The following is a 20276-nucleotide window of genomic DNA, read 5'->3' on the forward strand; positions in this document are numbered from 1 at the left end:
CAAACAAATAATTCGACGATCATGATCGATTGGGAATATCCGCCAGCATCTTACCCATCCAGCGTCACTGGTTTGGGAATTTGTTTTCAAACTTTTTCCTTCCTTTGCGTTGCTGCGTGGCTGCGATCAAACTTCATCGAAAAAATTCGGGCACAAATTGAACCATGACTTTGAATTCTCTTTCAATCAAACATGTCCAAAGCGCGTCCGTACGCACTACGCGATTCCAGCGTCTTCCGCGCGTACGTTGTATTCCACCGTCGAACATCTAGGTGTGATGTTTCTTCCTTAGCCGTCTACACGCCACCTCCGCGGATCTGGGATGTTAAGCTCCACAGCAGGTACGTGCACATGTACGAATCCTGACGTAGAACCACGACTGGCTTTTGCACGGTTTTGCTCTGGGCCGTCGAGTGTTCTGGCACGAGATGGTGTATGTGTCAGATGTAATGTGAGTGGGGTTTTTTTTTGTTCGTTGTTGTGCTTAAATCCTCTGCCCATACCGATGCCATCGAAGGCTTACCGATAAGGGTTTAGATCAGCTACTCTGTGCGGTGAAGGGAACAGAAGAGTGTTGCAGAGAAACCTGGACACGACACGAACCACCGATCGACCGTTCGTTTGCGAACGAATCCGCCATGACGGTCCGTTAAAAGCGGGACGCAATGCGCGTAATTGAGTCACATCGAGTGAATTAAGCTGGTGCACGGCAGCTTACCGTCTTCGCAGCGTACTTTTGGTCTAGCGCGATCATCCAAGAGCTCATCGAGGGATGCTGTTACCGGTGCTGCTAGTGTCCGTTTGCACGGTTGGGCGTCATGTCGGTAAATACTAGCAGCACTCAGCGCTTGCGTTTACAACCGTGAGGTTCATTTCTTACCTGCCTACTGCTTACAGCGGCCAACGGGTTCAACGCAAACCAGTATCCGCAGGCACAGGTGAACGCTTGGACGCAGGCATGCCGCAGCTTCCAGGCCCAGGCACTGGCCTCGCAGGCCCAACAGAATCAGTTCTTCTCGACCATGTTCCCGCAGGTGCAGCTACCACCGCTACCGTTCACCGATCTTTGCTCGCAGAGCGGGTTTGCCGGGGCCAGTGCTGGGACCTTCAGCCACGGTGGATCGGGCGTTGGTGTAACATCGTTCAACAATCGGTTCGGCGGTGACGACGGTGGCTATGGAGGTGGCGGCGGAGTGCAGGGCGTTAGCGTCAGCAGCAGCTCGAACGGATTCGGCCAGGGCGGTACCACGGTGACGCACTTCGGAAATGGCGGTGGGTCTACTAACTACATCCCACACAACCAGCACGGTGGCGGCTTTTCGACGGCGAATCGTTTCGGTGGAAGTTCCGGTGGACAGGGCGTAAGTGTCTCGTCCTTCGGTACTAACACTGGCGGTGGCTACGCCACGGCCAGTCGCTTCGGTGGCGGTTCCGGCGGAACTACGCACTACGTGTCGAACAATGGTGGAACGGTGGGTTCTTATGGACCGAACGGAGGAAGCTTTGCATCGGCCACCCGGTTCGGAGGCTCCAATGCGGGCGGTAATTACGGCAGTGGTGGATATGGAGGAGGAACCTACGGCGGTGGGGGTAATGGGGTGGCCGTAGGAACCAGTGTGTCATCCACCAGCCTTGGCAATGGGCGAGGATCAGTGCAGACGAGCGTTTACAAGCAGCACTACTAAGACGTCACTGACGAAACCCTCGGGTGATGAGATCTTCCCGTGTCTGTGATCTGATCACGTCCATTAGCAGTTAACAATCGATAGTACATAGTCAGTGTGTCACATTTCATTGAAGCATTCTTATCTGTTAAAGATCTGTACGCAATCTGGTACCAGTTAAATTAAAATAAAATTGCTTCTGATTGGCAATTCTGTGCTTAAATGTGTTGCTATTATTTGCTTTGATCGCAGCCACAACCAATAAAGGAAATACCGGCCTATTGTTGCAAGGTTCGATTGAACAAATACACGTAAAAGGCATAGACTACATTCGTTTTAGCTGATTCGATGGGTGGTTAAGATGCAAATTCAACTCGCATCCACACTCCGGCAGTGTTTGGCAGCCACAAACAGCGACATTACATCGTCGTTAAGAGATTTTTGTTGTCTCGTTGGTTGAAAAACGTGTTGCGTGTCGGTTGGTAGAAAATGACGATCACACGCATAATTTTGCACATTCGGCAGCGTTATCGTTGACGCGACGGGTACCATTTCGACCGGTACGATAAACAGCTCCAAAAATAGGAGTTACATAAGCCCTTGAAACCAGAACTCTAGCCTTAATTTGCTGCCCATCCCAATATCGCCGAATTGGCAAGCGGTGTGTATGTTTCGAAACATCGCGTTTGTGTGTGACGATACAGAATTGGACAAGGTGTAGGAAATACATCTGAAAAGACAAAACAAAAAACGGCACAACAGCAGATCCACAACACAAAGCAAAGCAGAATTTCGAAATTTAAAAAAACAACAAAACATCCCAACTCGCTCGGAACCGGCACAATGTAAAGCGAATTGTGTACCGGATTGTGCTCTAGGCACAGAACCGGTTTCGACCAAGCGGTTGGAAATGAAGAGGCATCAGGCCCCATCGGGAGGAAGGATGTGGGATGCGAAAGAAGACCACTATTGATATCTTTGGACAAAAAACCACACACACACACACACACACACACACACACACACACACACACACACACACACACACATAATAACAGCCAGGAAGAAGACAACCAGCCCACCACCAACGAGCGGAACATCGGCTCCGAAACGGCCGTACCGAGAATGGAAGATCTTCGTATTTCGATGTCCGCAGACTCCGGATTATAAACAATGTTGACAAGACTAGCTGGAGGATGATAAATTGAATAACTGCCCCAGCCAACAGACACTTTGCACCGTATTTGCGTATGGTTCAATCTATCATCATGCCACAGAGCACACGGGTTCTGGTTTGGTTTGGTTTGACGATTGGAGATTGGTGCACCAAGGTTTCCGGTAAATCCCAAGCTCAATAACCTACGCTACGGTTGTGTGCACTAGCGGTTAACAGCTTGAAGGCTATGCTCTAAATTGGGCCACCGGTTTCTCGGTTCCCGTATTGTTCTAGGAATACCTGCGCTGGGGTTTTAGTTATGTTTGGTTTAACCCACCTAAATTAGGTTACCGAGAGGCTCCAACCATTCACCTTCACTTGTTCACTTCCGAGCTGGGCTATCGGATTGCTTCCGGTCCTAAGGTGGAACCGGTTAGACCGCAGCATCCTAAATATTGACCCTCCGAATCTAGCTTGGCCGAGGGGGCAAGAAATTACCCCAAAGTTCTTGTGGTGATTACAAAACATAAATTCAAAAGCCCCAGAGAAAAAAAGACCCCTCAACACACCCTTGATCTCACGTCGCCAAACTCAGGCAGTGGATGGGATTGAGACGCGCAAAACAAAAAAAAAAAACACACGCGGACCTCAACCTTGGACGGAGGTTATGTTTACACGCCAACGTAACTTTTCGTAAACATCATTAGACATCGTTTGTCTGTTGGGGAGGAATTTCTAACGTTTGTTGCTTGTTCTTGGTTGTTAACAGTGTCAAACAGCCAGAAAGACATTGGAGAAAAAAACGAAACGGTCGATCTACTCGCCATGTTCATTAAAATAACACCCTCGCGCACGCCAGCAGCTGTTATACAACCGGAAGAAGTGGTACAGCTTTCCGATCCCTTTCTCTTAAACGCAACCCTTTGGATGATGTTGCTTTCTCTCCTATTTTTGACCAGTTATAACGCAGAAAAAACATGTTAAAATGCCATTTTATACGCTTTGTAAGTGAATATTAGTAAAGGGGTTTAAACTGTTTCATCGTGCAGAGACAATCCGAAATTAAAACGATAACAATAAAGATCGCAATCTTGTGTTATGTTTATGGAAGCTGACTTCATCTTCCATCTGTGTTTGTTTGAATTCGCGCTAAGATATGGGTTAGTGTTTGATGTTGCGGACAAGCTCGTCTACACCCTCCTTGGGAGGGGGGGGCGGGGGTTTGTTTGGTTGAATCGAAAGTCCAAATCAGCCCGGTCAACATTGGCCCCAGCACCCACAGAAAGCTGGTTTTTCCCCCAATAATCAAAAATAAAACAGGAAAGGTACGAAACCAACAAAGCAGAGAAAAGCAAACCGAAATGGGAAAAAAAGTAAACTGCTCAACAAGACCAGACAATATGATGTGTGGGGAAGCCGGAAAAAGAGACGAAGGAAAACAAAAAAAAAAAATGTCGCATGCATTAGTGTTTATCAACCCCGACCGGGACGCTTCACCAGACTTTGGCACTTTACTAATGGCTATTGATCTGTCTCGATCTTCACCCCGTCCCGTGAGGGGAGGGGCGTTTAGCACCAGCTCCGCACAACTTGCAAGGCTTACCGGTTGGGGACCGGTGGAAGGTGACAAAGTTTTGGGACTTCGCAGCTAAAGGCTGGAGGAAGGGTAAACAGATGCGGGGATGATGCTGTGCACGCAAAAAGGAACGAATTTTACGACAAAATTTACATTCGCCCCTTTTGCAGGGGGTAGGAAAGATGCGCGTGTGACCGAAATGCAAAATACTTCCAGCGTCCAGAGCTTCTTCGCAACCAATGCTCTCCCATCCCCCCAGGGGGTGGGGAAGACCCGCGGAACCTACGAGTGGTTGTCACCAGCGTACGGGTGTGCTGGTGTGTGCGTTCGGATGTGATAGTAACACGCGCCTCCCATATTCTTCCCCTTGGACACCCCCGTCAGCCAAGAACTGAACCGGTGGAAAACTGGTCTTGGACGATTCGATCGAATGATTCTCACCCAAAAAAACCGGCAAGGCCCTACGAGCGCTACCACCATCTGAACCACAGTGGTGGCAGGGTGGGGTCAAAGGAAGAAGGTGGAAGAGGGGGGGATGAGAGGAGAGGTCAGTGGTCCGTCCGTGTGCGTGAAAATGTGGGGACAGTTCCGATGGCGATATATAAAGCACGGCGTTACTTGGATGGGCGATATCATTTGCTCAGCTTAAGCTCACGAAGTAGCTAAACCGTGATTCTTCTCGTGTTCGTTCGTGTACGTGCGGTGTTACAAGTCCGATTTTCAAGATGAAAGCAATGGTGTGTGCTCTTGCCCTGGCCGCCGTCCTGGCCGTTGCCAATTGTGCTCCGTACCAAAGTGAGTGTCCCCCTATACCGCACACCCCCAACCCCCCATTGCGAGTGTGCCTACCCTTGTGCGTGCTACTGCCGTGAGCCGGAGTTTAATCCTTCCCTAATTTTACCCACAGTTGCGTACCTGATCCCGGTCGATGCCCCGGTGGCCCGTGTCGCTCGTGCCGCACAGTTCAGCGGCAGTGCAGCTAACGCCGGCGCTCAGTCATTCAACGCGGGTGGTTTCCCCGGCTTCGGTGGATTCTCTGGCTCGGCCGCTAACGCTGCCTCGCAGTCGTTCACCTCCGGCGGTGGATTCCCCGGCCATGGTGGCTTCTCGGGCTCTGCTGCCTCGGCCGGCGCTCAGTCCTTCTCGGGCGGTTCCGGATTCCCAGGATTCGGTGGATTCAGCGGCTCGGCAGCCAACGCCGGTGCTCAGTCGTTCAGCGGTTAAGCACTCGTAGTTCGCCTGCAAGCGAAAAGCTTCCTCGCTGCAGGATCCGCGAGCGGGAACGACGCAGCAAACGCTTGGTGCGATAAGACCCGCACGCATACTACGCCGAACAGGAAACCGAGAACCAAGACACACACGCACACATACTAACATACTTATATCAATGTTACTCTACTGACGGCCAGGATTACGTTCTAGAAATCGGTAGTCTGTACAATGTGCACACGCAAACACAAGATGTACAAAATTTTGTTAAAAAAAGGGAATCACACACGCGAAACAACGAAATTACATTGACACACATGACACACGCGTCCGTCGTCGGCATGACTGCGGAAGCACTAGAAGAAAAAAATCATCGTACGAACAACGGACAGCAATAGGACAGCGTTAAAGCAAACAAACAACAAAAAAAGCATACTCAAGGTGGTCGATTGTGATACGTTTGGATAAATTATAATCTTTTTTGTTTTGTAAAACAAACAAGTGTTTAATTTGCTTATTGTTGGCCGTACATCGATGAAGACAATTGGCTGTAAACATGTCACCGGAGTCAGACGGTAAATGTCCAAGCAGGACACGTCTAAGAACGAAAGAAATCGAGTCAAAACATGTGCCTCTTCGCGAATGTTGGCAGGTGGATAAAAATGTTAGGTTCGTCGCTTTCATAAGGCTCGTTCAAGTCTTTTCTTTTTTTTGCTGTCAGTCCGTAAGTATTCGCCATTGGGATGTATTAATTGTTTAAACCATATGAACATTAATTTGATGCTCGAACTGAATTATCGCGCAAGTTGTTTCAAAAACTTAAATATTCTTTTTAAATAATGTGTGCGAGGTCACTTTGGATGGGGGATTTTCGACTGCTTTGCTTTAATATAAAACCAAAGCTTAGCTCGAACACAAAGTGAGTTTCTAACCATTGGCGGAAAGAAGCGTTTCCTAAAGCTAATTTGAGTTGAGGGTTTTCTATTCCACGGAAAGAATTTTTCGTTTCTAGTTCATTATGAATTTCTATTGCACGTTGTAAGACATTACCTACTGTGCAGATGCCACTGGCCTGGACCAGTAACATAGTCCAGCATGCTAAGGTATTTTATCACTGTTTGCAGATTGTTCTTCAACTTCTACAAAGGTCGAAGAAATCACTTTGCCCGCGATCTGCACTTTACGGTGACTTCTCTTGCCGGCTAGCCTCAAACAAGACTTCCCAGGGCCTTGTCGAGTGGGAGGACCGAAAAGAGCTGTTTAATATAGAAGATTGTATGAATTATGCCAGAAAAGGACCCGAAAGCCAACGCTTTAATCCTCTCCGTATGCTAAAGAAGACCCCAAAGCGTCCAAACGCACTTGAACATAAAAAACTGAGATTTTCGGTGTTTGTTTAAATAAAAACAGGCAATTCTGTAAATAAATTGCCATAAGCGATTGGGTTTGATCAGCAGCAATAAATTTGCATCATCTATTCGCCATCCAATCAACAATGATGCGTTTGTTTCCTTTAGGAAATACCTGTAGGAGTTGTGAAGTAAAATAATTTTATGACTGATTTCCTCTTTTTTTATAATTTGCCTCGCCCTAACTAAGATAAGTCTGCCCTGGGGCTGCTGTTGAAGTGTTGAGCAGAAAGTTGACTGCAATTATTTACAAATTAGACGAAAATGGCGTAAAACCTGCACACATCTTACGGACTCCAGAGCATGAAAGTGTCATTACTTCAATGTATGGATAGATGGTGCCCAGAAGAAATGAAATGGAGAACAACAAAATCAAACCCGCTTTATCCCATTCTTCATCTCTTACGCAACGAAGGAAAATATATCCAATTCCTCTTACAAGATGTCGAGTTCGAAAAATCGGAACAATCGCTTGCCGTTGTGCGGGCAATGCTTTATGCTCTCTCGACACTGACACTTAACCGCCTCAAAAGAACGCATCGGAATGATCCAATCCTCTTTGCCGCCGGTGTCAGACTATGTGTTCCCCCTGCTGGCACAATTTGGTAACATCAATCATAAAAAAGTGCTGAATTGTAAGCGTAACAGTGTAGTGTGTTCTGGCCGATCGTGCTCTACACCAACCCGGGTCAGAGTTCCTCCCGGAACAGACGACTGCTCAGCAAGCCCATTCTCGGTGCGTTTACCTACACCGCTAGGTCCAAACCTTCTGGTGGCTGCCTCCCGTCTCCACCGTCGCCTTTAACCGGCAAGCAGGAACGATCGTTGATGATCGTAATTCGATGGGCTGATGGGCGACTGACAGTATGGTTTAAAAACTGGATTTTAGCATCGGAAGAACGATGCAGAAGAGCGAGCGGCATGAGCAGGTTGGGGCTTACATTAAGCGAACGTGCAAGTGGGTCCACTCTTGCGTCCGATACTCTTGGGCTTGACGCGGTTGAATTAGCTGCTGACTCACACGCTCGCTCGCCTCTCGTCTCGCTGGGTTTTACAAACCTCGCGATCTGCAAATGATATCGAACGGCCACAAATGAACTTGATGTGCCGGGGCCACACGTCCACACACGCGCACACACCACCGCCCTCCACTCTGGCTCAATTTGTGTCTCAACTGCTCCAGAAATTCCCACCACTGCCAGTTATCTTCATTTTGTTGGTCTCCATTGTTAGTACCCTAGGGCAGGTATTTTCAAGCACGGTGTCGTTGAGCACGGTCCCATATAAATACTGCTAGGATGCGCTCATTGAAGCATCATTGCGCAACCGCAAGCCTAACCGAATCGACGTCGTTTTTTTGTGTCTGTTTGTGAAGCAAGGGCGTGTTGTCTGTTTGGTGAAGAATGAAGTCGTTTGTGGTGTTTGCCGCGGTCATGTTGGCCACCGTTTCCGCTGCTCCGTATCAGTGTAAGTTTCGGATTCCAGCTCAAGTTTCGGATCCGAAGGTATCTGACGGTATCTGTCCCACGTTACAGTGATTCTGCTGGATGAGACGGATCTTCCGATTGCCCCGATCCGTGTGGTCCGCTCGGCATCGGACGGTGGGCTGAGCGGCAGTGCGGCCAACGCCGGTGCCCAGTCGTTCAACACGGGTGGCTTCGGAGGGTTCCCCGGAGGGTTCGGAGGCCTTTCCGGTTCGGCAGCTAACGCCGGTGCCCAGTCCTTCACCATGGGTGGTGGCGGCGGACACGGAGGATTCCCCGGATTTGGTGGACTGTCCGGTTCGGCGGCCAACGCCGGTAGCCAATCGTTCACGCAGGGTGGCGGTCATGGAGGATTCGGTGGACTGTCCGGTTCGGCGGCCAATGCCGGTAGCCAATCATTCACGCAGGGTGGCGGTCATGGAGGATTCGGTGGTCTGGCCGGTTCGGCGGCCAACGCCGGTACCCAATCGTTCACGCAGGGTGGTGGCCACGGTGGGTTCGGTGGATCGGCTGCCAACGCCGGTGCTCAATCGTTCACGCAGGGCGGTGGCGGTGGACACGGTGGATTCCCGGGCCTCGGTTTCTCGGGATCTGCTGCTAACGCTGCCTCGCAAACCTTCACCCAAGGCGGTGGCCATGGAGGATTCGGTGGACTATCCGGATCGGCGGCTAACGCTGGCGCTCAATCGATCGTGGCTCACTAGGCAGAACGTTCCACGTACCACACACGTTAACGTTTTCGAAACTCAACGCAAATCGAATCGGTACATAAGCGAGTATGGCGGTGAACCACAAAACAAGTAATTTAATGTCCATAAAATCATCCAACCACTCCTAAGACACTCGACTGTGTTTTTGTGATACTGAGTAGCTGCATCGTTCGAAAATCATCGTTAAGCATCGATCAAAAACGCTACTAATTTTCTCAAATAAACTGAGTTAAAGTGTGAACAATGCGTTAAAATAATTACATTTTCTTCATAAACATTGTCTGAAACATTCATCACAATTCAAATCTTGCAACACCGTTTAACACACCCATCCAGACACGTGGTGCAACTCCTTGGCAATGCCAGGATCGTTGATCGTTGGCGGACCTAAGCAGGACAAACAAAACAGGTATTCAACTAAGATAAACCTTCGAGAACGAATGAAATACCAGCTCGCAACTCGGCGTTATCATATCATCGTAATCATAAAGCATAACACGGACATCTTCAAGTCATTTGAAAGAAACTTCTGCAAATTCATTCTGCGCCTTTAGGTCTAAACCTTCAGAGGACCGCCTTTCTTGTCGCCTTCCATCGCAGCAATGCCTCACTTTAATGCTACAATCGCTCTAATACAGAAATAACCTCTGATGATCGTAATTCGATGGGTTTCGTTGGGCGGATCACGACAGGAGTCGAGAACCTTTTTCCCAACATTCGCATGGAATGTAACATTCAAGAGATTACTTCAGAGAAGACCAAGTACAGGACATTGTTGAAGTCTTGTTAACGTAGGACAAGTCCTTGATTCTTGTATGGAGCATGATTAAAAATGTTTTTTATGTCCTCAAACACACCCAAATTAAAAAGAAACAATGTTTTACTTAACGGAAAATGAAAGCAGTGGTTTCATTCAGAAAGTGATTGAGTTGCGACTGTACACTTGTCCAATCCGTAGTCGTAATCTTTTTTTTACTACACTGACAATGACCACAACCGTGACCGTGGAGTGTCCTTTCGGTTTAATGTTGTTGGAAGCATTTGACCCGTTTCGGCTAGAATTCGTGTTTTCGTTTCACCAATATGATTGGTTTTCAGCAGGGTGAGTCGTTATCAGCTGTTTAACCCGCTGGCTCTTTCGGAACAGCTGAGTTCCAGTTCCGAAACACCAGTGGAAAGACGGAAAGCATACACAGCTGATAGTAAAATTTGATATGGCTGAAAATAAGCCATTACGTTATGGGTGTTGCAATCCAAGTCGAAAATGTTTGCATAACTACATAATACTAATATAAAATATAACTTAACCAGAAAACAATATTATCAACGGATCTATGGCTTTTGGAGGATCTAATCTCTGTTTAGAGAACCCTAGAGAATTAAGAGCATCTAACAAGACTCGGTTCGATAGTAGAATACGAAAGAATACACTTGAAGACATTTCCTTCTCTATTTGTATCGCAATATTCCTTGCCAACTGTGTAATTCCCCATTTCTTCCTCCGCCCGAGGAAAATCCCACTTCACCGGGAAAAACTTTGCAATGTTCTGCAATTGCCTGTTTACTTCCCTTGATCGTTCCTGTGTATACATGCTGAGGTTGAGTCTTCAATCTCCACATCTCGTTCGTACTGGTTTAATTTTGCTGATAGCGATTACGCACTGGGCGGCTGAAGAGCTGGAAGTCCCACACTAGAGGCACAGTATAAAATCACAGCGTACCTTCGCTGAAGTTATCAGTACATTTACAGCGCTTGCTTTAGTGACGATTCGCCGAACAGTTTGTTTTGAAATAGTCAATATGAAATTCATCTCGTGTCTTTTGGCCGTTGTTGCCCTCGTGGCGGTGGTGAGCAGCGCCCCCGTTGAGCGTAAGTGTGAAACTTTTTCGAACATCCGGTGCCGATTAAAATGTATCTATTTCCAATGGTCCAGACGGTTTAAAGCGAGTAGAGCGACAGGTAGGCGGATTCGGAGGCTCGGGATCGGCGGCTAATGCTGGGGCGCAATCCTTCAACCAGGGCTTCGGCCATGGCTTCCCGGGACATGGGGGATTCGGTGGATTTTCGGGATCGGCTGCGTCGGCCGGAAGCCAATCGTTCACACAGGGCGGTGGCCATGGATTCGGTGGTCTGTCCGGATCGGCTGCTAATGCTGGTGCTCAGTCCTTCTCTCAGGGTGCTGGCGGATTCCCAGGATTCGGTGGTGGCAGCGGATCTGCCGCCGGTGCCGGTTCCCAATCGTTCGGAGGATAAGCCCGAAACCACACGATTCGTAAAAACCATGCAATGTATTGACGCTTTCGACTATTGACTTCTTGCTCAGGAATTATACGTCTATCACCAAATCAGTCTTTGTTGTTATCATGTATGGAGTGAAAATATAAATTACAACTAAAGCCATCAAACTTGTTCGTGTCTTACTTACTACTTTCGCGTGTTAAGATATCAGCAATTGCATTGAATGGAAACGAGGCTCTTTCAGAAATCAAGCAGCTGAAGATGAAGATATTATGCAATCTTCTGCCATATATTACACGTACAGGGAATCTCCTTCCCTCCAATTACAAACTAAAGGTAATCAGCGTGTCATTAAATGCCAATAAAGAGCTGCACGCCAAGCCCAGGTCTTCCTCAGACAAATAGGTCATGATCTACGCAAGTTATGCAATTGTTCACTGAAAAAGCCATTTCTTTCGTGCGGAATATAGTGTAAGGAGGTATGATGAATCTTCAATTAGTTTGCCAAAGTATTGCTGACAAAGAAATCCATATGTGATAAGCTGCCGAATAACCTGATTTACAAATGTTGAATCTATTCATGAAGTTGCACAAAACATGCACAGAAATTCATTTATCAATTTAATTTTTTTTTGCTAGTAACGACTGATCTGTAGCGCTCTTTTTATGCTGAGATCTTGCAGTTTGAACTTGCAGCGAGCATAGGTTCTGTGCAATGTTGTACACTAGTTTGTATGCGATGTCCGTTTTCTCATTGAATTTTAACTTTATCCCTAAGAATATTTTATCCTCCATTACAATCGATGCACATTTATGTAAATAGTGTTTTGTTCACTAAGTTTGTGGGGATAAGTAATTTTCCCTTTCCGAGTACATTATAAACACTGGCAATTTATTGTGCTGCCATCTGATGTGACCGGGTAGCTCGACCACAGTTTCGCACCGAATGCAAACAATACGCAGAAAAGGATGACAACAAACGTTCCACAAAACATACAACTTTACGAGACCAATTGTTTGTACAAAATTAAATAGTTAAGGAGTTGGTCAATTTTGTTCTAAAGATCCACAATTTCCCGCAAAACGGGCAAAAAATATGGAAAAGTAGAAAAACTAGGAACAGAATCTATACCAACACACAGTTGCACCGGAACATAAAAAGGCTATGCGGTATTTTCTATGCGTTCCGGAAATAAACTTACCGGCCACCAACGCCAACAACTGCCTTCACTTCGCTCCCGCTTGCTACTCGTGGGCTGGAAAAATAAAACGATCTACACAGAAATAGAGCACATAAGCAAAACCGCAACGTAAACGATCGTGTTGAAGCGGTATTCTTCGCTGCTGGTGCTGACACACTCGTGCCATTACCACGCCAACCGTGATCGTGAGCGGTTCATGCTGTAGCTACGCTTCCAGTGTCGATTACTTTCCAACACATGTGTTTTATCCATCGTCAACTGTTCCTGAGTGGCCGTGGTATTTAGTGAAACAAGTGAAGTTTCTACATCCGGGAGCTGCTGAAAGTGTCGAAAGGATATCCGTCGCGGGCGTGCTACAGGATGGCACATTTTTTCACCAAACATTGGTGGACAGTTTTAGTAATCCTTTCACTGGATTGGTTATCTTCGGCGGCCGATGATGGTAAGTTGCTTTGCTTCGTTTTGGTGTTTTAGTATATTATGCGAATAGGGGGAACCGTATGCGTCGGGTCAACTGATAAGCGGGCAACAATGTCGGAAAGGTTTGTTACAATCTCGGGCAAAGTAACGCGTGCTGCGAATCGTTCGCTTCCGGGCCGGGTCAGATGATGCAAGATAATTTATTTAAGCAACGAAACAACCACAGCAACAAATTACAGCATCCCCTACGAAAACGCATTCATTCATGTGTAAGATTTTCCTCTTCTTTGTCCTGCTGCCGGCAGTCACGTAGCCTTTGCGCGGAACATGCGTTCTCGGGTGAGATCATTTCCAGAGCAACCGCCTACTAACAAAGCAGACGATCGTCCACAGTTTTCATTTGCCGCATGGTGATGACGCGGTGAGTTTTGGGGGATGTGTAGCTTGTGCCTTCTCCCTTCTTAACTCATCTGCATCGCGGCTAAATAAACGAAATTACAGATGTGGTACACTCGGGACAGGGATGCAATACAATGTTTATATTGTTGAAAAAAACCGGCACATGAAGTCGTTGCTTTGCGCATAGCTGTGTCTGGTGCGCATGAATTGAGGAATATAAATCGTGCTGGTGGTGTTCAAATCTGCTGATTTGTCTCACAACGACGATGTCGTGGCATTGTTCGGTTTTATATTTCAAACGCTTCCGTAAGCAATTTTAGTTTTGCATTATCTGTACCGTGGATTTACGCTTAGGAAAGGTTCGAATTAAGTAAGTTACTATAAAAGTATAACTTCGCTTGATATTATTCGTTATAACAATGGTAACGATATTTTAATTTTCAATGGTACACCTCAAATCGAAGTTTTTAGAAAATGAAGAATAAAAATTGCTTGATTACTTTTTGATTATGTCCTAATGCCATCGATATTATGAAATTGTCATTAGAACGAAGATAAATACACATAGAGTAATGTGTCGTTATAATTCCAGAAACTTCGAAAGATCCCCTCATTTTCACCGTGGCCAGCAATGCAACGGAGGGCTATACGCGCTATCTGCGATCAGCGAAACATTACGATCTCACAGTAACGACACTCGGCATGGGCAAACCTTGGCTTGGAGGAAACATGAAGTCCGTTGGTGGTGGATATAAGATTAATTTACTGCGCGAAGCGCTCAAACCATACCGAGCGGAGAAGGATCGGCTCGTATTGTTTACCGACAGCTATGATGTACTCTTCTTGGCCCCGTGGGCAAAGATCCAGGAAAAGTTTGCCTCATTCGAAGCATCCATTGTGTTCGGGGCGGAGGGATTCTGCTGGCCGGATGAATCGCTGAAAAGTGCCTATCCTTCCCTCGAAGGTCGTGGAATGCGTTTCTTAAATTCGGGCCTTTTTATGGGATATGCAGACAAACTGTACAAATTGCTCAAATCTCCATTGAAGGATACGGAAGATGATCAACTGTACTACACAAAAGCGTACCTAGACGAGGAACTGCGCCAGGAACTTAACATCAAGCTTGATCACATGGCCACATTGTTCCAGAACTTGAACGGCGTAGAAGAGCAGGTTGTACTATCGTTGGAACCGACCGAGAAGGAAGCCACGCTGACAAACTCCGAGTATAACACGAAACCTGCCATCGTGCATGGTAACGGTCCCAGCAAGTTGACACTGAACAGTTACGCCAATTATTTGGCCGGAGCGTTTGTTGACGGTGAGTGCAAAACGGTACAGGAAGATCGTCTAACCCTCGATGAAGATGCACCGCTGCCACTCGTTACGATGGCTCTGTACGTGGAGAAACCGACACCGTTCCTGGAAGAATGGTTTGAAAGAATTATAAAGCTGAACTATCCTGCCGATCGGTTGGATGTGCTGATACACTCAAACGTAGCGTATCATGCTGCTACGGTCAAATCATTCCTCGATCGCCAGGAAGGACGCTATCGTTCACTCAAGCTAATAGACCACGATGCGGAGTTCAGCGAAATGGCAGCCCGAAACTTTGCCACGAAGCACTGCGAACAACGCGGTTGCGACTATCTGTTCGTTGTTGATTCGGAAGGACATTTGGACGATGTGAACGTGCTTCGATCGCTTATCGAAGCGAATCGGAATGTGATCTCACCGGTGCTGACACGTCCGGAGAAGGTTTGGAGCAATTTTTGGGGTGCCCTCAGTGGTCAAGGTTTCTATGCACGTTCGAACGATTACATGGACATCGTGGGCCGTAAGCTGCTCGGTCTGTGGAACGTTCCCTTCATCTCGATCGTGTACTTGGTTAAGCGGGCCATATTGCCCGACGTAAGCTACGAACTGCAGGAAACCGATCCTGATATGGCCATGTGTTGGCACTTCCGTTATAAGGGCATCTTCATGCACGTGATCAATATGGAGCAGTACGGACATCTGATCGATACCGAGTACTTTGATATGACTCGCACACATCCGGATTTTTACCAGCTGTTTTACAATCAACATGACTGGGAACAGCGCTATCTTGCGTCGGTTTACAAGCAGCAGCTCGAAGAAAGCTTCGTACCCAAACAACCCTGTTCGGATGTTTATTGGTTCGCGCTCGGATCGGATCGCTTTTGTGATGATCTACGCGAAATCGTAGAAGCATTCGGTGAATGGTCGGACGGTTCCCATTCGGATAAACGTTTGCAGGGCGGTTACGAGGCTGTCCCGACGCGAGACATTCATATGAACCAGGTTGGATTGGAGCAACTGTGGTTAAAGCTTCTGCAGCTTTATGTGCGTCCGCTGCAGGAGAAAGTGTTCATCGGCTATTTCCACGATGTAAGTAATGCGTGTCGAAAGCGAACATTTAGACGAGAGCTAACATAAATGTCTTCTTTTCCTCCCATCGCTATATAGCCACCAAGATCTCTGATGAACTTTGTCGTTCGTTATCGGCCAGACGAGCAACCATCGCTGCGGCCCCATCACGATTCGTCCACGTACACAATTAACATCGCACTCAACTCGGTCGGTGTTGATTACGAGGGCGGCGGTTGCCGATTCCTGCGCTACAACTGCTCCGTTACGGATACGCGCAAAGGCTGGTTGCTGATGCATCCGGGGCGCTTGACGCACTTCCACGAGGGTCTGCTAACCACCAAAGGAACGCGCTACATTATGATTTCTTTCGTCGATCCGTAAAAGGACTGCGCACACGACTGCCTCTTCCTTCACGCCAACTTGCCGCAACCAAGCGCAAAAACCAGTGCAAAGCCTTTAACCTCGTTTTCCATTATAATCTCTTATTTTACCCAATCGCGGAAGGAGAAGCAGAGTAGCTTTTGTATTTGCATATAGCGTAAGATTGTGTTCATTCTAGTTTCTTTGCGGGAAGGGATTCAGCTGTGCCATTAGAGTTAACGGTGTGCGTATGCTATAGGGTCGCATACATGGTCGAAGTCGGTTTTAATAATAAACAACAAAAACCACGAATTCAACTAACAACTTTACACATTCATTTTCGCATTTACGTCTGTCTTTATCGAAAAAATCATTCATCAATATTGATTCTGCTCGGAGCATTAGTTTCTCCCAGATAGCAAGCAGCCGAGCCCCATTTGCCGAAGAGGTTACGCAATACGCTCCCTAGGGAACCTATCCCCAACGAACCGGCACGAGTGGGCCAACCCCAAAAACGTGTCCCGCGCTTTAGTGAACTTGCTCAATTTAGACCACCCATTTGAACAAAGAAAATAAGCAAGAAAAATAATTTCTTCAAAAGTGGCCAGCCATCGTGGCCATAAGCGGAATGTTGGGACCAGGCTTATATCGAGTAAATGTGCCAAACATGTGTTGCCTGTTATTGAAAACTGCGTATACTAACGAGGCCCACGCGGTTGTGTGAGTGGCCCTGTGGATGAAGCCCAGTAACTGCCCAGTTCTACACTTGATGAGCGTTCCAGATACTAGCGGAAAAAGCGAAAGAACACTGACCATGGCACACCGTGAACAAACGTAAAAATAATCCTCCACAGCACACCGACACATGCACATCATAGTGGAGTGGTATCGGTTCTGGACGAAGAACCGTTGGCATAGGCATTTGACGAGGGGTTGGCTCTGGACGCAGGAAATTTAATTAGTGTATAGTCGCTGAGATACACCGCTGCCAGGGGACAGTTCGAGGCGACCGTTCATTGGAAGTCTACGCGGACCGGGACAGTTAGTTCTTATCGATACAGCACTGCAAGTAGCAGGAATTCTCGCAAATACGGCGCGACAGACTTCGTTGTGAACCTAGAACCATCATCCCGTCCATTGCCAATTGCAGCTGCACTCCATTGCTATTGATCAGTGTTAATCGGTGTGCAAATTGGTGTCGTGCTAGCAGGAGTTGGGTATTGATTGGTTCTTAATTCTGTGCAATTTGGTGCCGAGTCTAGCATCATGCCGCCAAAAGACGACCCGGAGGTAGCGGCCTTGAAGAAGGAGATCAATGATATGATTGCCAAATTTCAGGTAGGCAGAAAGGGCTATTTGAAGGTCACAAAATTTGATGCCACGTAATGGTCGAGAGTTCCAACGAACAAGATACTTCTAATCGATTGATGCCTATGGAAGATTATTCAATTAGCTCGACGAGGTTCAACAATAAAAAACTCCATTGAAACACATTGCACATTACCTCAGACAATCCAATTAAGGTGTAGCCAACATTCGTTTCGGCAGCTTGTTCCACCCGCTTGTGACATTTGATGGCATGATCCAGAACGTTTAATCTTCCAATTTCATAGGAGGAACAGAAAAAGGTGGCAGATTGTACACTGTTCGAGAAGTGCGGCGATCTTGGCGACGTTCCAAAGGTGCGCATCTCGACGAAAAAGTTTCTCAAGGGTCACATCAACAAGGTAAACTCGGTACATTATGCCGGCGATTCACGACACTGCGTTACTGGTTCGCTGGACGGTAAGCTGATCATCTGGGACACTTGGACGGGCAACAAGGTGCAGGTGATTCCGTTGCGCTCGGCATGGGTCATGAGTGTGGCGTATGCCGACTCGGGTAACTTCGTAGCTTGTGGCGGCATGGACAACATGTGCACCGTGTACGATCTCAACAATCGCGACGCGCAGGGTAATGCGAAGATCGTGCGAGAATTGATGGGTTACGAAGGTTTCCTGAGCTCTTGCCGCTTTCTGGACGATACACACATCCTGACCGGATCGGGCGATATGAAAATGTGAGCACAAGTGGGAGCCAGCAAACGGAAACGTTCTCATTAACTTTCTTCATTGCGACATGTGTAGCTGCATCTGGGATCTTCAAGTGGGTAAGAAAACGTCCGAGTTTGATGCCCATGCCGGTGATGTCGTCTCGATCTCAATGAGCCCGGACAAGAACACGTACGTCACCGGTTCGGTCGATCGCACGTGCAAGCTGTGGGACGTGAGAGAAAACACACCGAAGCAGACCTTCTTCGGCCACGACGCGGATGTGAACAGCGTATGCGTAAGTGTTAAGTGAGAAGTAGATGTTTTGATGGGGACATTGCTGACATTCGACTGCACTTTGGATTCAGTATCATCCGAGTGGATTTGGGTTCGCTACTGGGTCGGAGGATAAGACAGCACGCTTGTTCGACTTCCGCTCCGATCAGCAGATTGGCCATTACGAACCACCAAACAAGAACAGTGGATTCACATCCTGTGGTAAGCGGCCCTCAATGGCCCTTGGTTTAGCGCATGCATTAAACCCGATCTTCCGTGTCTTTAGCTTTGTCCCTGAGTGGCCGTTATGTTCTGTGCGGATCTGACGATAACAATATTCACATCTGGGACAGCATGAAGGGACAACACAACGGTAAGATGCACGAGTGATTGACGCTTGAATGGTTTTCTACTAATACTATATTTACTGGCGCTAGGTACACTGAGTGGTCACGAAAATCGTATCACATCGATCAGCATGGCGCCAAACGGTATGGCATTGGCATCCTGCAGCTGGGATCAACATGTTCGTATCTGGGTCTAAACAGTACGGGGGGGATTTAGCTCTGAATGGCAAACTGAATTTTTCGACTAAAGATGCATTAACCCCGTAAGCCGAATAAACGGATGAGGTCCTAAAGTTTTTTTTTTTGCAAAGACCCTATACGCAATATCAACGCAACGTTCGAACTTGGGCAGAGAGTTCCTTTACACTATTCAAACCGTTTCTGTAAGAAGCAACCAAATACATAGCTTGCTCCACAATATAAATATGTATATACGAATAATCTCTCTTTATTTACGCTACATTTTGTAGGAATGATTTAAACTATCTATGCTCACGTGCAGTGCTAAATATGCTAACTTACTGGACTGTTCCAGCAGCAATCTGGGAACGGTACTACAACAGCTAATCAAAAGCGATCGAGAAATCGGTCTTAAAACTCCTTCGATCGATCGAGTACATGTTGTCGGCGGTACACTCGTACACACCGGCATCCATCTGCGTGGCTGGATCGATCTCAATCTTAGACTTTACCTTATCCTTTCCGATGTACCATTCGTGCACCTGAAAAAAATGACCGAGGTTAGTAAGCGTGAGCGCGCGATGAGCCTCGATGATGATGAGCGATGATGATGAGCTCAGTCTACCCACGTGAAGATACAGATGGCTGAAGATCTCCACACCGTCCTTAAACCAGGTGATTGTCGGTCGAGGCGTTCCACGAGCCACACACAGGAAAGCGATCTTGTGTCCCAGAACGTATTCATAATCGAAATGTGATGCCAGTGTTATTTTTGCTCCCTGTAAAAACAACATAAAAAATGTAGGTTAAAAATTGCAGGCTGTCTCTCGAAAAATGATCCACTCTATCTTACATTATTATTGTTGTAATACTGGTCCGATTCTGGATCGCGATATTTGCCCGTTATTGGCAGTCCAATTTGCATCTGTAAAATGAAAGAAATGATTACATTGCGTTCGCCCTTGAGCAGGAATTTATTTTCGCTTACCCTAGATTTCGTACGACCCCTAGCGCGTCCACGTCTGGCCTCCGCGTCGTCGATCGCAACCGATATTAAAATAAGAATCACGATACAGATGTACATGGACATGTTTGTCGACAGTCGGTAGCGATGCATTCCTATACGTGAAGTGGCCTTACGGTTGCTAAAATGATCATTAGTTAATGGTTGAACCTATAGTGTCTTAAGCGATATCTATAGTAAAACAATAAGAGCAATTTCTT

The 20276-nt window shown here is 47.1% G+C and overlaps 7 protein-coding genes across 7 annotated transcripts; 6 read left to right on the top strand and 1 right to left on the bottom strand.

The window, feature by feature from the left end:
- The first annotated feature begins 772 nt into the window (after nt 1-772).
- LOC128708769 (uncharacterized) lies at nt 773-1685 on the top strand. Its single transcript, XM_053803749.1, has 2 exons — nt 773-824; nt 898-1685. Exons 1-2 carry the CDS (start codon nt 773-775, stop codon nt 1683-1685), a joined length of 840 nt encoding a protein of 279 aa, XP_053659724.1.
- Nucleotides 1686-5121: 3436 nt separating this feature from the next.
- On the top strand, nt 5122-5620 carry LOC128708334 (glycine, alanine and asparagine-rich protein-like). Its single transcript, XM_053803308.1, has 2 exons — nt 5122-5191; nt 5304-5620. Exons 1-2 carry the CDS (start codon nt 5122-5124, stop codon nt 5618-5620), a joined length of 387 nt encoding a protein of 128 aa, XP_053659283.1.
- A 2797-nt stretch (nt 5621-8417) lies between these two features.
- Nucleotides 8418-9202, top strand: LOC128708333 (uncharacterized). Its single transcript, XM_053803307.1, has 2 exons — nt 8418-8481; nt 8550-9202. Exons 1-2 carry the CDS (start codon nt 8418-8420, stop codon nt 9200-9202), a joined length of 717 nt encoding a protein of 238 aa, XP_053659282.1.
- A 1806-nt stretch (nt 9203-11008) lies between these two features.
- On the top strand, nt 11009-11462 carry LOC128709345 (keratin, type II cytoskeletal 2 epidermal-like). The gene is made up of 2 exons (XM_053804342.1): nt 11009-11078; nt 11143-11462. Exons 1-2 carry the CDS (start codon nt 11009-11011, stop codon nt 11460-11462), a joined length of 390 nt encoding a protein of 129 aa, XP_053660317.1.
- A 1547-nt stretch (nt 11463-13009) lies between these two features.
- On the top strand, nt 13010-16240 carry LOC128708045 (procollagen-lysine,2-oxoglutarate 5-dioxygenase). The gene is made up of 3 exons (XM_053803003.1): nt 13010-13091; nt 14061-15877; nt 15956-16240. Exons 1-3 carry the CDS (start codon nt 13010-13012, stop codon nt 16238-16240), a joined length of 2184 nt encoding a protein of 727 aa, XP_053658978.1.
- Nucleotides 16241-17485: 1245 nt separating this feature from the next.
- Nucleotides 17486-19069, top strand: LOC128719275 (guanine nucleotide-binding protein subunit beta-2). Its single transcript, XM_053812899.1, has 6 exons — nt 17486-17557; nt 17833-18278; nt 18346-18547; nt 18618-18747; nt 18812-18898; nt 18963-19069. The coding sequence occupies exons 1-6, from the start codon at nt 17486-17488 to the stop codon at nt 19067-19069; spliced, it is 1044 nt and encodes a 347-aa protein (XP_053668874.1).
- Nucleotides 19070-19435: 366 nt separating this feature from the next.
- On the bottom strand, nt 19436-20169 carry LOC128707085 (immunoglobulin domain-containing protein oig-4-like). Its single transcript, XM_053802032.1, has 4 exons — nt 20041-20169; nt 19906-19977; nt 19682-19831; nt 19436-19594 (listed from the first exon to the last, which is right to left on the bottom strand). The coding sequence occupies exons 1-4, from the start codon at nt 20167-20169 to the stop codon at nt 19436-19438; spliced, it is 510 nt and encodes a 169-aa protein (XP_053658007.1).
- Between the last annotated feature and the right edge of the window lie 107 nt (nt 20170-20276).

This window comes from Anopheles marshallii, chromosome 2, assembly GCF_943734725.1.
Source record: "Anopheles marshallii chromosome 2, idAnoMarsDA_429_01, whole genome shotgun sequence".
In the NCBI taxonomy this organism is placed as follows: Eukaryota; Metazoa; Arthropoda; class Insecta; order Diptera; family Culicidae; genus Anopheles; species Anopheles marshallii.